Source organism: Salvia hispanica, chromosome 2, assembly GCF_029641045.1.
Source record: "Salvia hispanica isolate PSC_SH4W2 chromosome 2, Shi_PSC_v1, whole genome shotgun sequence".
In the NCBI taxonomy this organism is placed as follows: Eukaryota; Viridiplantae; Streptophyta; class Magnoliopsida; order Lamiales; family Lamiaceae; genus Salvia; species Salvia hispanica.
The window spans coordinates 44,761,167-44,776,283 of NC_142693.1; the positions used below are offsets into that span (position 1 = coordinate 44,761,167).

At 35.0% G+C, this 15,117-nt stretch overlaps 1 protein-coding gene across 1 annotated transcript; it reads right to left on the reverse strand.

Annotated features, from left to right (window-relative positions):
• Positions 1–11,683: 11,683 nt before the first annotated feature.
• Positions 11,684–15,117, reverse strand: LOC125198506 (MLO-like protein 10). The gene is made up of 15 exons (XM_089065808.1): positions 14,814–15,117; positions 14,668–14,725; positions 14,390–14,589; positions 14,185–14,304; positions 13,954–14,014; positions 13,766–13,854; positions 13,602–13,676; positions 13,412–13,500; positions 13,244–13,293; positions 13,123–13,163; positions 12,874–13,047; positions 12,688–12,723; positions 12,537–12,604; positions 12,390–12,450; positions 11,684–12,303 (listed from the first exon to the last, which is right to left on the reverse strand). The coding sequence occupies exons 1-15, from the start codon at positions 14,937–14,939 to the stop codon at positions 11,860–11,862; spliced, it is 1,692 nt and encodes a 563-aa protein (XP_088921934.1). The 5' UTR covers positions 14,940–15,117; the 3' UTR covers positions 11,684–11,859.

Consider the following 15,117-nt stretch of genomic DNA (forward strand, 5'->3'; position numbering starts at 1 on the left):
ATATATATATATATATATATATATATATTATGATAATACCTATTTAAATCACCAAGTTTGTTTAAAATCTTGTCCATCCCACAAAGTTTAAAATCCGCTAATTAAATACTTTTCTAGTTTATCCCATGAGTCGAATGTAAGGTGGAATCTTTGCATCTCTACATTAAAATCCATCTTAAAATCTCAATTCAACTTTAAGATCAAGCTTCTTATAATTACACTTTGGATTACAAGCATCTTTTTAGTGATTTAAATCTCAATCCATCTTGAAATATCAATCCACGTCAATGAAGATTCCACCTAAAATTTAATTGATGGGACAAACTAGAAAATTGAAACGTCTTGATTTAATTAGCGAATTTCAAACTTTGTGTGATATACCAGATTTTGACCAAACTTTGTGATTTACTAAATGGCTATATATCCTTTTCCGTAAAGGATAATCATATCATTGTATAATGTATATCCTATCTATACCATAATCTCAAAAATATCTAATCTACCAAAGAACAAGATTAAAAAAACCGTGTGCAGAAACTCATTTCTCTGATAAAATAAAGAATTTTCATAGAGTTGCAAACTTGCAAACTCATAACAACGATTTATCAACACAAATTCTGGCAAAAACTTATTTCTTCCACCAAAACCTACTCTCTCAACTTCCTCGTTAGTCGTTACCAAACTACTATGGTGGCGTCCAGATTCCTAAATAAAATAATACGAAGATACAATCTAGGATTGAGTTGTGAGATTATTTTAGTCATATGAGTTAGCTATGACTGATTATCTCATGATCATCCATCTAGGATTGAGTTGTGGGGTTGAATCTCATGAACCAAACACGCTACAAATTTGATCCCGGATACAATCTTGCAAACCGAACACCCCTTATATGTCGATAGCTCCGACAATTAAAATTATTTTCCCAAATTCTATCTCTAGCAGCATAATAGCAAGCAAAACCTAACTTAACCTTTATTATTGTTGAAAGGAAAAATTAAATGTAAGTAATTAGCATTTTATTAGTTAGTTGAAATTGTTATTCCTTTTTATTAGTTAGTCTTTAGCACTTTTCCTAGCCTTATATAAATACATTTTATTGTACTTGCAAGTAATTTTTGCCAAAATGTAGTCATTAGTTATGGTGATTATGAGGTTACGGGTTCAAACTCCACCACCTGCTAGGAGACTTTCAGCCTTAATCTGCAAGTCCGGTCGAACAGAATTAGTCGAATTCCGTCAAAAAACAGGTTCGGTATACCTGTGGTTAAACCAAAAAAAAAATTTCCCCTTTTCACTCTTTCTTTTTAGCATCACAATTTTTGCCATCTTCTTCAATGGCATTTCTCTACCATTTCTATTATTTCAACCAAATTCACTCATTACCAAATCCTATCTGTTGATCTCAGCAGCATTTTATCAAACAAAAAACAGGCGTATTTCCATTTTCCAATTGATATACAACTTAAAATTATAATTGGATATACATAATAAACAAATACCAAAAAACAGGCGATGGATCATTGCAGAAAATATCCAGATAAGAAGAGAGCAAACCCCAAAAGCAAACCCCCATAGATGAGCAGAAGTTTCTGGGCAGACGTCAGCGCGTTCCCTCCCAATCCAAACTGCTGATTCTGCTCGAAACCCGCAATCTCCATTCTCTTACTCTCGAAGAAGCTCTGCGACGCGCCGCACGTGGGGCACCTCCAATCTTCTGGAAGCTTCTCGAAGGGAAGCCCCGGCGGAATCGGGTACGACGGGTCTCCCGCGGTCTCGTTGTATTTATACCCGCAGGATCTGCACTCGTAGATTCCCGTGTTCACGACGGCGAATTTCTCCTCGAACCGTCTCGCGTCAAGATTCGTTTCCGGTTCCTTATCCTCTTCTTTGGAGACGTCGATAGATTTGATGGATGTTATAATTCTCGCACGGTGGAGAAGCTTGGGAAATGCGGTAGGAGGAGTAATGAAGAGCAGCCGCGGCGGAGACGGTGGTGGTGGTGGTGGTGGTGGAGTGAAGAGTGTGGAGGAAGAAGGTCTGGTGTTAGAGGAAGAAGACATTATCATCATTTTTCTTGACTTATTTTTGGTTGTGGTTTCAAATTTCAATTTTGTAAAATAATTCCTTCTGTGGCTCCAAATTTGCCAGGGTATACAAATAAATTTCTTAGTAGTATAAGGTTTATTTATACCAAGTTAATTCCAAGTGGATAAGCCAAATTATACAGCTCCCAAATTATTGACATTAAATTAATGCCTCAATAAATATAAAAAAATTTGAATTTGTAAATCAATAATATATTGAGATGTGGTATAATACTAAATTGGATCACAAAAAGATAAATAGTGGAGTACTTCATTTAGAGGGGAGCACTATACTCCCTTAGTACAGTTTTTAGTTTGTTGAAAATGTTGCTTATTCTATTCAATAACATGCTTAATTTTTTGTTAAATACGCTTATTTTTGTTTCATATTTTGTTTATTGAAATTTTTTTATTGTGCATGTCGAAATGTTGCTTTTTCTACAAAAGATTGCTTACTTTGTGTTTACCTATGCTTAATTTGGCTACAAAAAGTTTTGCTTAAGTTATTCGAAATATTGCTTACTTGTTGAGATACTTTGCTTACTTCAAAAAATTGCTTACTATCCTGGTATAAATCGAGTTGCTGGCGATGGAAAGGAAAGAATCCCTGCTGGCGACGCTGAACAGGTTCAACATATTGAGAAGGAAATAAAGTCACTCCGTTTCAGGAGTTCTCCTAAACATTTTAGTCGTTTGATTGCTAGACTTAATTCGTAGTAGAGGAATGCAGCCCGGGGAGATGGGATTCAGACCACTGCTCCATTTCTCATTAACCGACCTACCGGGTAACCTAGCCTATTGAATTGTATTAAATCTGCATATCGCGTCGAGCAGCATCAAGCTAGCTAGAAACCAACCATTGCATATTGATGCGAAAGACATCCATGTGACGCTTGGATTCTCAACTTCTAGACACTGATGTTGAGAATGAGGTGTTTGCAGACGCGGAGGGAGGGATCAACATCAAAAAATGTTTCCTAATCTTAATGGAAACTGCTATGATTGAAACAAATGTGACCGGCTACCTGAAGCCAAAGATTATGAGCTTCGTAGATGACGTGTCTATCGTAAGCCAATATAATTGGTGTGCGTACACTATTTCTATGATGTTTTATTACTTGCAAAAATTAGGAAATCGGGAAAGGCAAACACTTTAGTGGTATTTCTTTGTGTGAACGAAGATGCAATTCTTTTTGCATTCAAAGCATTCGTGTATGAACTAGGCCAATAATAGCATTCAAATCACAGTGAAATGCAGTAATGAACTGTTTATGATGCAAACATAAAGTTCCCATTTTGACATCCTCCAACGAAAATTTCAATCACATGTGAGTCGTTTGACACAAAATTACACACACAATTCATTGCATTTTGCACATCTCCACAGTTGTTTATTCAACTTGTCGATGGCCGCCTCTGTTTTTAGATTTCTTTCCAATAACAGGCTTCAACTCATTCGAATACTCAGGCACGCACTGCACTGACTAAGAAAATAAAATTCGCAGTTAATATTACTTCGATAGAATATCATAAGCATCGAAGTTGCCGAATATTGCATTGATACTACATATATATTGCATTGTACAATATTGCATTTCTTTTGGGCATTATGTTGCAGTATTCATTCTGAAAATTTGCATTATTGAAAATATAACTACAAACAAAACATTGATTACAGATAAATGCACATTGGATCATAAATTCCTAACTTTATTAGGAAACAAATCATAAATATTTTTTTCTTTGAGATTCAAATTCAACCCAAAAATCAAATAATTTTGTCATGACCCATAAGTATAATGCAAAATATAATACTCCCTCCGTCCCACAAAAGATGTCACACTTGTGAGATGGCACGAGATTTTAGGAGGTTTTGTTTTGTGTGTTAAATGGAGAGAGAAAATATAATTTTTATATTCATTGAGAGATAACTTTTTCTAAAAAGAGAAATGTGACATCTTTTGTTGGACAAACTAAAAAGGAAAGTGTGACATCTTTTGTCGGACAGAGGGAGTAGAAAACTGCAACTTTTTGACGTAAAAATGCAATTGTTAACTGTAATGTAAAACCAGATTTCGATACTTACTTCACACAACATGCAGTTTATTGACATTTGAAATAATGCAATATTAAACACGAGAAGATGCATAATAAGTTTGCTTCTTTTGTCGTGAAACTGCAACTTCTTTTGACGTAAAAATTTACTTCTTTTGTTTGAAAGTTTGCTTAATTTGTTGTGCATAAAAACAAATCTTACTTCGAAAGAATTATAGATTTCCATGAATACGCTTCTGTGAATGAAATATAGCGGTGAATCCACATACATTGCAGTGTAGAATATAGCCTTGTTTACGGGAAAGGTTGCAGTATTCAGTCCAGAAGTTGCAGAGGTGAAATATAACGATGCACAACACATATTACAGAGAAATTAATTGCAAACATAAGTATCACATCAAATTTGAATAGAGTACAAATTCGAAAACAAAGTGATGCGAATTAAATAAAAAAAATCTAAAAAACAATCTAAACTCGAGATTCCATTGACGAATTAAAACATAATAAAATATTCACAAACCGGCGAATTGTCTAATTCCATTAACACATTTCTTTGGAGTAACATCAAGATTTATGATTTGTATTTCAACAATATATAAAACGGAGTACAAGGGTTATGTGCATATGCGTTAAATCTTCTCAAATAATCTGTGTAAATGAGTTTTTTGTAGAAGAAGATAATGAAAGATTGTAAACTTACCATGTGGGAATGACGGCAGTTAAGGGAATTAGTGTAACTGATCAAAATGCATTCCGTGCTTACCCTTTGTGCATATAAATATGAATATTAAATCAAATTGCCAGCAGATGATGTGGCACAATCACGTGCGTCTGTAACTGAAATCGGATGGCCTATATTGGTGGGAAGTTGTAAACTTAAAAAGTGATATTTTTAAAGTGCATCCCGATATCCTAAACAAACTTTTATTATATAAAAACTTAGCTAGTTAGGATTTATTCTAACTAGTATCACCAACGTGCGATGCACGACCCATTTTCTTTTATTTAAACTTATTTTAAACTGTAAAATAATTTTATAAATTCATAAAAATATCATTGTGTGAAATCTGAAATCATAAATATATAAAATAAAAGGCAATTATTAAAAAATATAAAATCAAACAAAGAAAAAAAATAACACATATACCGAATGAGAAACAATATTATAATTTTAAATTCTAAAATCGCAAATTTATACAATAGCAATTTATTGTACCAATAAAAACTCATATAACCAAATAAGTTTATAAACCAAAAATTGCACACAAATCACATATCATTTATATCACTTTTAGATCTATACTACAAAAGATCAATCACAAACACATGTCAATTTAAGTAATGTATAAATATATATTAGAAGATTGCCAAATTGATCAAAATTATCAACAAAAATACAGCAAAATAGCATGGAATATACAACCGATATCAATATGCATGCATTTAGCCGGAAAAAAAAATTCGTTGCATACCCTAATAGTATACCCCACATCGCCTACTTTCAGTGTAGCTGCTACCATCCATACCACGTCCAGGAAAGAAAAATGAATGAGAGTGTCACCAACCTAATATTCATACAAAGCACTACATGAAAAAAGTTATACATTGGACACTTCACAATATGCGAACAGAGGTGAATCCATATCTCAATGCTTTCACCACTAACCTTTGTAATCCTGGCCTCCTGGATAGCTACTAACACAATTTGTGTTTCTTGATCTTCAACAAAACCTCAAGGTTCATGACAACAAAAGGCAGTTGTTTTCGCCTTCTGCTTCCAAGAACAGTAACACGATTGATTACAGGTGGGAGTTTTCACGAATACAGAAACGTGAATTGCGACATTGTTAGGGAACGTTTGGTTCACAAGATGGTTAGGGGGGAGTTAATATTTTCCTGTCATACTAGATGGGAACTTGGGCCAAGATGGGGGTAACATAACTAATGTTTGGTTATTATTTTGGCATGTGGATAAAAAGCCCATTTGATGTTTGGTAGGGATTGTGTTAGTGGATTTACACCAACCTAAATGACGCATATATAAACAATTGCAGCCTTTCTTTAGATCTAACCTAAATTATTTTCATTTCGTTCCCTCTCCACACTGAAATTTGGGCGGGAATACTTTCACACTTTGGCGCCGTCGGAGACCTCAACGGAGCAGAAAAATTCAAACGTACTAGTCAATTTGTTTCTTAAAGCACCTACGCGTTTTTGTCGACATAGATCTGTGTCTGTCCTTTCAACACAAAAGTGTAGATTTGTGGGAATTTTGTGCAGTAGGTTTTCTTTGATGTAGTGGACCTTCAATTTTGAAATTAAAAGATGTGAAATCAATGCACCAACGAAAAGGAGGAGAAACATTCACCCAAGGAAAAAAAAATCAAAACTAACCGTAGATTCGTCGCACCTCGACCATCGTTCTCTTCTTGCTGGGTCACTTCTTTCACTGATTCAGGGAAGCTTTTGGTGTAGGGGTCTTCCTCGTTGAGGTCAATTGAGCTTTGATTCAATTTGAAATGAGAAGGGAGAAGGACAAAAGAGAAGAACAATTGAGAGCTTTGATTGAAATGAGAAGGGAGAAGGATAAAAAGAGAAGAAATTGAATTATTGGTCGCGGAAATCGAGGTCAGATGGACTCAATCTAGGGGTATGGAGTGAGTTTCGGATCTTGACGAAACCAAGTGAACAGTGCGGGCCTCACTTGGCAAACACGGGCTCTGAACTAAACTCAATTGGCAACCAAACACAGGATTGAACATGGTATCAAATCCTTATCTGTGCGAAACATAGGAACCAAACGTTCCCTTAATGGTGTTTGATGCGGCTAAGGATTGCGGATTTGCAAGGAAATTTTCAAATGCGAAAAGTAGAAATTATTATGGTTATTTTATTTATTTAATAATATGAAAAATCTCTTTATAAATCCCGAAGCTAATAGGTTAGTGGATAAGTGGCAATGAATATCATTAGTGGGTAGTTGATCATGAAAAAAAAAATAAAGAGTCATAGTATTAATATTTCATTTAAATAATATAGTAAGTATATAAGAAAAATCTTTTTATATTATTAATGGCATTCATATAATTATTTCCAAAACTCCCCTTTTATAGATACTAGTATTAGCCCACGCGCTATGCGCGACACATAATTAGATATTTTGAATAAATTAAATATAACATCATTACATAAGATTAAAAAATAAAAAATATAGTACTATATAGAATAATATGTTAAATAATTAGAAATATAAAATTAAATAAATTTTAAATTAAATAACATGAAAATATTTGTTAATTACTACACTTATCGTTACAACATACTTCAATACTATCAATATTAAATTGATATAAAATAATAAAATATACAACTAAAATGTATATATAACGGGGACAATAACATCATCATAAAAAGGCATAAAAAGATAAAATGATGTACAAAACAAATAAAACATAAACATTAGAAGAATAAAACAATACTTTGTAATACATAAAAAAAAATTTATGTGAACAATCTTAATTGTAAATTAATAAGAATAGCAAAATAAAGAAAATAAAATAAGTAATAAAACACAAACTCCAATATCTCGATGACTCTTACTCAGCCTTATTTTCCTCCTTCATCTCCAAATTAATTATTTATGCATATGCGCAAAAACAAATGTGATAGTTTATGATCTTCGTCTTCTTTGCTTCCTTCGTCATTTCGTTGCTTTAGGTGTTTTCTTTGCATGAAAACTATGGAGTGACGAAGTTGGTGACAAATATGTAATGTTGTAGCTTCAACATATTATATTATAGATAGTCAGAACTTATGTGATTTCTATATTTTAAAAAATAGAACTATTATAGTCTGGACAGAAAAATTAAAACAAAACTAATAAAAATAAAACAAACTAACATCAAGAAAAAATTGAAATATGAACTAACATCGTTGAAACAAATTAATCTCAAATAAATGTACTACTATAGGTAAAGAGTAATAATCATATCAAGAAAAGTTCTTCCTTTGCAAAGAATCCTTGATGCAATGAGACATGATAATGAGGAATGAATTACTCCCTCCGTCCACGAAAATTTGTCCCAGTTTTCCATTTCCGTCCGTCCCCCAAAATTTGTCCCATTTCACTTTTTACCATTTTTGGTAGTGGACCCCATATTCCACTAATTCATTCCTACTCACATTTTATTATAAAACTAATACTTTAAAAGTAGGACCCACAATCCACTAACTTTTTCAACTCACTTTTCATTACATTTCTTAAAACCCGTGCCCGGTCAAACCAGGACGAATTTTCGTGGACGGAGGGAGTATAAGTTTGCAAATGATACATATTTATAGACAAAAAGTTGAAAGTATTATGTAAATTCCTTGGAACCGTGTGCCTTGAATCCTTGTTCCTTGCATGGAAAAATAAACAATGAATGATTTTAATTTTAGATAAATAACTAAAAATTAGTAATAAGCTAAGCATCGACATACATATCATCCGATCGTGGAGCACACATTCCAAGAAGATTACATTGGTTTATCCACGTTTAATGAACATAAACATGCATGCACAACACTCGAATCTCTGATGAAGTATTGTTAGAGTGTAGATCGTTAAGGAATGTGAATTCCATGATGTGAACAAATTTTTACTTTTGTCGCAAATTTGTGATGGAGTGAGGGGAGACGATGAAGAAGTGAAATAAAATCTTGCAAATGATACATATTTATAGATATAAAGTATTAAAATGAATCATTAATGTGACGGTTACAAAATAATAAGAAACAATTATATTTTGTCCAATCACTAATTTGAATATTGTGAGTCAACATTGTAACTCCTAAATTGAGTGAGACTAATAATCATGAAAATAATTGTCAAAGTAACTGTAAAATAAATATACATAAATATAATATGGTGATTAGTTATTCCATAAATATTTAAATTGATCACATAACTTATAAATATTTTGGAATAAGGATAAAACTTATAAATATTTTAAAAGAAGGCCAAAATTCGCCTTTTATATATGTATTGATAATAAATAATGGTTTCAAAGTCACGGGACTCTTGATAAAAAGTAAATTTAGTATTGAATTATTAGCTGCGAACTTGATTAATTGATGGACATAAAATATCTTAAACTTGAGAATGAGATTAATAATAAAAAAGAGATTGAAATTCGGTAATATATATTTGAACAATGTATCATGGCAGGAAATGAGCTAGAATTAGATTAATATGGATTAAGTAATTATAATTGGCTTACAATTATATTAATTTATGAGCCCAACAATCATAGAGCTCAAGTGACTTTTCAATTGCATGACTCTTCAGTAGGGCTGATAATTCGGCCATCGGTTAGTCGGTTAACCGATGACCGAACCGAACACTTCGGTTCTCGGTTAACCGAGAACCGCCCCATTCGCCCAATTTCGGTTATCGGTCATATTCGGTTCCAATCTGCATGTCTTGATCAGTTATCGGTTAACCGAATAATTAAAGAACCTAATTATGCAAGACTGTATGGTCAATTAAATCAGCCAACACATTCCTCTCAGTATGCAAGTTAGATGGCATAGGGGATATTGCTTAACATAAATTCATGATAGTAAGACATTAAATGACAATCACATAGCACATTTGGGCAATCAAAGGATCACAAGAAATTTCATGCAGTTAAAGGATCACAGTCTTGCATTTTTTTAAAAAAAATTCGGTTCCGGTTCGGTTAACTGGAACCGAACCGACACTATTCGGTTAGGAACCGAACCGAACTGAGGCCAATTCGGTTTCGGTTCCGGTGCTTCTACGTCGGTTACATTTGGTCTCGGTTAACCGAGTTTTCGGTTCGGTTCTAACCGAACCGACTGAATTATCAGAGAGTGGAGGGAGAATGAATAAAGGGGTGAAAGTGGAGGGAAGAGAAGAGACACAAATTAGAATATACGTAAAGTTTTGCAGAGAGAATTCCTAGCTTTCTTCTACATAGCAATTGTATCGGGATAGTTCCTGCATCGGATTGGATTGCATGTGGACCGCGATAGTAGTGGATTCAACCTGTAGGAGATTCAATCAATCGAACAAAACAACACAACAATTAAAATTTAATTTCGTTGTGTTTTACATGCTCAACTTGCAATACACTGGACTTATTAGATGAATACAAGAATGTCTTACATATTGATCATAATAGTGACACTGATCAATATTTTAATAGCCTTTATAATTATATTAAGCTCAATTTGATTATCTCAAAAGTCTACTAAGACAAAGTATATCCAAATCTCATTGGATTCCTAGCAAGCCCATTAATACATTATTTATAGGAAATTAGAATTAGAACACAATATTCCATCATCGAGCAAAATTTCCTCCTGCACCTAAGGGACTTATGATTTTAAGATACAAAGAAAACTGAGGCTAGGTGTGCCTCCCCTTGGGTTGGCTGGTGCGACTATATCACTCAAGTTTAAATGTCTTTCAAAGATCAGGGTTTGATAGAATATTTCCCAAGTGATATTTGAACTTGAGTAAGAGTAATTGGCTAAAATAGGGGTGTCGAAACCGGTATCCGCAGATATCCACACCCGACTCGTCGGGTACCCGCACCCGATTTAACCTAAAAACTTAGTCCCGATACCCGTCCTGCTACATATCGGGTAATCCCGATACCGAGTCGGGTATCCCGCACCCGAAGTTGCGGGTACCCGACCCCGACATGACTATTTTTTTTTTGTTAATTGTACTCCATATTTTAATATTTAGTCGGCACACTTCTGAAATCTAAATTGCAAAGCAAATGAATCTATATACTCCATAATACAGTATATAGATAATATATGTCTGTGTGCTAGAACTATTGTATGCATATAACTGTGTGTTTCGTTCTGTGTACTATTAATACATGGTAGGAGTAATATATAATATAATCATAACTCACCTTAAATCTCTATAAGAAATAGAATGAAAAAAATAAAAAAATTGAAATAGAAGTTGTATGTTGTGTGTTGGAAAAATAGAAAACGAAAGATATAGAATGGTAAAAGAAATAAATACACTCATAACTCCCTTGAACTCCGGCGCCGGTGGGTGGAAGGAGGAGTCAGGTAGAAGAGAAGAGAGGAGACGAGATTTAAAAAATAAACCCTACACCAAAAATGCTGAAATTAATTAATTAAAATAAAAACTAAAAGCCCTTAATCCTATATTAATCGGGTATTTTGGGTATACCTGTGCGGGTATCAGGTATACCCGATACCCGCTACACCAAAAATCATGATACCCGACCCCGCCCCGTTACCCGCTATCACCGGGTAGCGGGTACCCGATACCCGGTGGGTATCAGGTCAGGATGGGAATTACCCGTTACCCGCTGCCCGTTTCGACACCCCTAGCTAAAAGATTATAAGTTCGAATCAATTGGTAGAGTGATAGGAGTAACAAGCATTTATCTACGAAGAAATCTACATTAAAGGGTATTCATTTGATCCATAGGAGTATACCTAAAATCCTTTGTTTAGGTCAATTAGCATCTCTAAATGCGTAGTAGTCACAAATTAAACATGTAATTTATTATAATGTACACAAAAATATCTAAATATCTAGTAACAAGCTCCTCCTAAGACCGTAAATTTTCACCTTTTAATAGAGAATCAAGTAGAGCAATTCAAGGATAGGCAAATCTTGAGAAAATTTCAACAACAGTATATGCTGCCAACCACATTACTGTTGGGTGGGCGCCGGCCGCACGAACGAGAAGTCATCTTCATTCCTTGTTTCCTGTGCATTCAGAGCAAAATCCCCATCATGATCATCATCAAGATGGTGTCCATCATGGTCGTGGTCATGATCCAAAGGATCATTTGACCGTATGATTAAGCTGGCCGTGGGTGGTGGAGGTGTGGATGGTTCCTCGAGATCAGATGCATCATGCTCTTCATAACTAAATCCCCGAGTTGAGTGACCAGTGGTCTTGAATCGCTGAAGCATCGTGCCCGTGGGGTGGAAAGGTGATCCCATGGAAGATGTTGGACTCGCGTTCCCACCTAAGTTTCGCGTAGGGGTGTTTCCTCCCCGCCCTTGCTTCTTCTTCACTGCCATATGCCACTTCTTGAGGGCCTTGGACGTTTGCTCATCGAAGATGGTTTTCTTCATGTTAGATCCCATCTGGATTTTGATATTTTGGACATTTTAGATAACTTTCCCTTCATATAATCTATAGAATAACGCGAAAATCAATATAACAAGATCACCTGTGCAATGAGGGCATAAAGTGGAAGTGTGATGTAGCTGCACAAACACAGGACTGCCACCCTATAATATTAACACAAAAATGAAGTCATTCCATCGAGAATACAAGGAACCACGATTCTTAAAGGGTGTGGAACATCATCACTTACCCTACACCGATCTTGGCAATCACAAGTCCGAGATTGTCATGGATGCAAGAATCAATCCCAAACTCGTACTGCACATGACAAGTTTTTTCCTCTAGTTAGTGACATTATGTAAAGGAAAGTTTAATATTGAATGTTGACTAGGGATCATTACCCAAATCCACAAGAAGTATGTCACTTGGAATGCATTCTGCACAGACGGTTACAAAAGACAAATTATATGCATAATCATGACTACTGCAACACTGAGGTGAATCCTTTTATTTCTCCTATAAAATTGCCCAAGTTTATAGAATATGAAAATGGCCTACGTTTGTTGTAATAGAGAATTATTCAGTACCTGAAATAGTGCGAAATGTATGAGATGCAGCACCAACCGGGGTCGACCGAACCAAAAATATTTGTCCGAGCCTTGAACAAGAGGTATGCCCTGGACTACCGCATGTCTCTCCGTTATCTCAAGGGCCATTTTTGTCAAAATAGCTTGTAGCTTTGTGCCGACAGCCAAGATTATCTGAGACAATCATTGTGTCACTAAGTTTTTCTCTTCTTCCGCATTTGAAACTAGTATAAGTGATAAGAATCTTACAATCACGGGAATTAAGGATGCCCAAAACAGTGCTTGCCACCCTGAAATCAAACATTATGTCATAACCTAAAGAAACCGGGGGGGGCTACAGTTTTATAGAGTAATGGTGTAAGTAACATACCATGAACATTTAGGAGCAAGAACACAACGAATGATCCCCACAAAACTGGACTGTAAACGTATAAACGAAGTGGAAAATGAAATCATCCATATATTTGTGGGTGGAAGAGAATTCTCAACTGATTAAAGAATTAATCAGAAACTATACATTCAACTGGAGAATGTTTACCTTACTCCGACAACAGTCTTAAAGTCGTCTTCTAATGACCTTTTGATGTATTTTTGGAAGTTGAACTTGCTTCCAGGGGCCAAATGAACCTACAAAAAGAAGTAAGGATTTATTAAGAAACAGTACTATTGAACATATAGAAGAAATGACTACACAGGTCAGTAAGTTAGCGATCAATGAAAGGACTCACAGAAATGAAGCCATTGCGTAAAGTCAAGTAATCAGATCTGCTAACAGACCTAAAGAACTGTCGGAAAAAGCATCCCTACATGAAAGGTAAGCATCAGCGAGCTACAATGGCATAGTGACCACTGAAAAATCGAGAATACAAAAAAACACGAAGTTAAATCTCACAATGTAGAAAAACAGAGGTATCCGGGTCCAAAAACTAGTGTGTGCTCTCACAAAAGACGTCTCATGAGTAAGCCTGAATCTTGAAGGATCTGAAAGGTGGTCCAGATAGATTGATAATAACCACAAAGTGTGTGTGCCTAGTCATGTAAGTTAATGAAAAATGAAGCAGAGTGTACACAATGATATACCATTAGAAAACTCATAGTCGTGGGTAGAAGTCTCCTGCTCCCATCCTTTCCAGCCACGAATCTTTACATCGTTTAGATATTCCATATCAATCAAAAGGCTCAATTTCAGATAATTTATTAGGAGTTGTACACCGAATGCAATCTTTTCCATAATATGGTGACAAAAAGGCATTTGATAGAAAGCAATTTAAAATGCACAAACACATTGATAAACTGAATGTTGAGATGTACCTTAAGTCTTCCGAGAGCCATAGTGATGGCACTGTAGCTCACATGAAAGACAGCTAAAAAGAATATAAGAATATGAACTTGATGCAGTCCATCCACGGTCATAAGCGGTACACGCCCCTTCTAAAAATGTCAGTTATGTTAAGCAATTAATTAGATTGTGTTGATTGAAAGCTACCATACAACAGCTTCATTACCAATGGTATACCTCAGCACATTTAGTAGAAGATTTGGCAGCTAAAACGCGGCGTTGAAGCCTGCGATGGCTCTCTTCTTCTTCTTCCTTATCAGCCTGAACCGCTTTGCAAGGAAGCATGATATCAGCAGCAGCGTGAGGTATGCAGATTTCAGCAATGTAGTATTGACTGAATACAAGGGTTAGAGAGATGAAGCCAAGAATCATCAACTCTGCAGCAAAGCAAAACAAAACAAAACCAAATTGAGTTGTAAAAAGTGGAGAAATTTGAGCAGCAATTAGAAATTTACCAGCTTTGACCTTCTCCAACGCCTCATACAGAGCTTTCTTATGCCTATCTGTTAACCACTGCGAAAATTCACATAAAACAAGCCCCAATTCAAAATTTTATTTTCAGAACTTGCTAAGTAGTACAGTAATTAATTGATGTTCTTACTGTTCCGGCTTTGTGGAGGAGCTTTTCAAGGACAATAGAGATGAGTATAATGACAGCACAAACAGCAGCAACTGCCCATGTTGCTGTGTGCTGAAGATCTCTCTCTTTTTCGGCCTCTCCAGCCATACAAATTCAAATTACCCACTTCTAACTTCTAATCAAAATTGACAAAAAATCAAGTCTACATTCATGAACTCAGATATGCTTCCTCCATTAATTGGAAAGTTCAGTTCAGAAAAGGGATGCTATTCCTTGGTTTTTGAGCCTTCATTTTTTATTTTTTTTAAAAAAATTTGAGAAAATC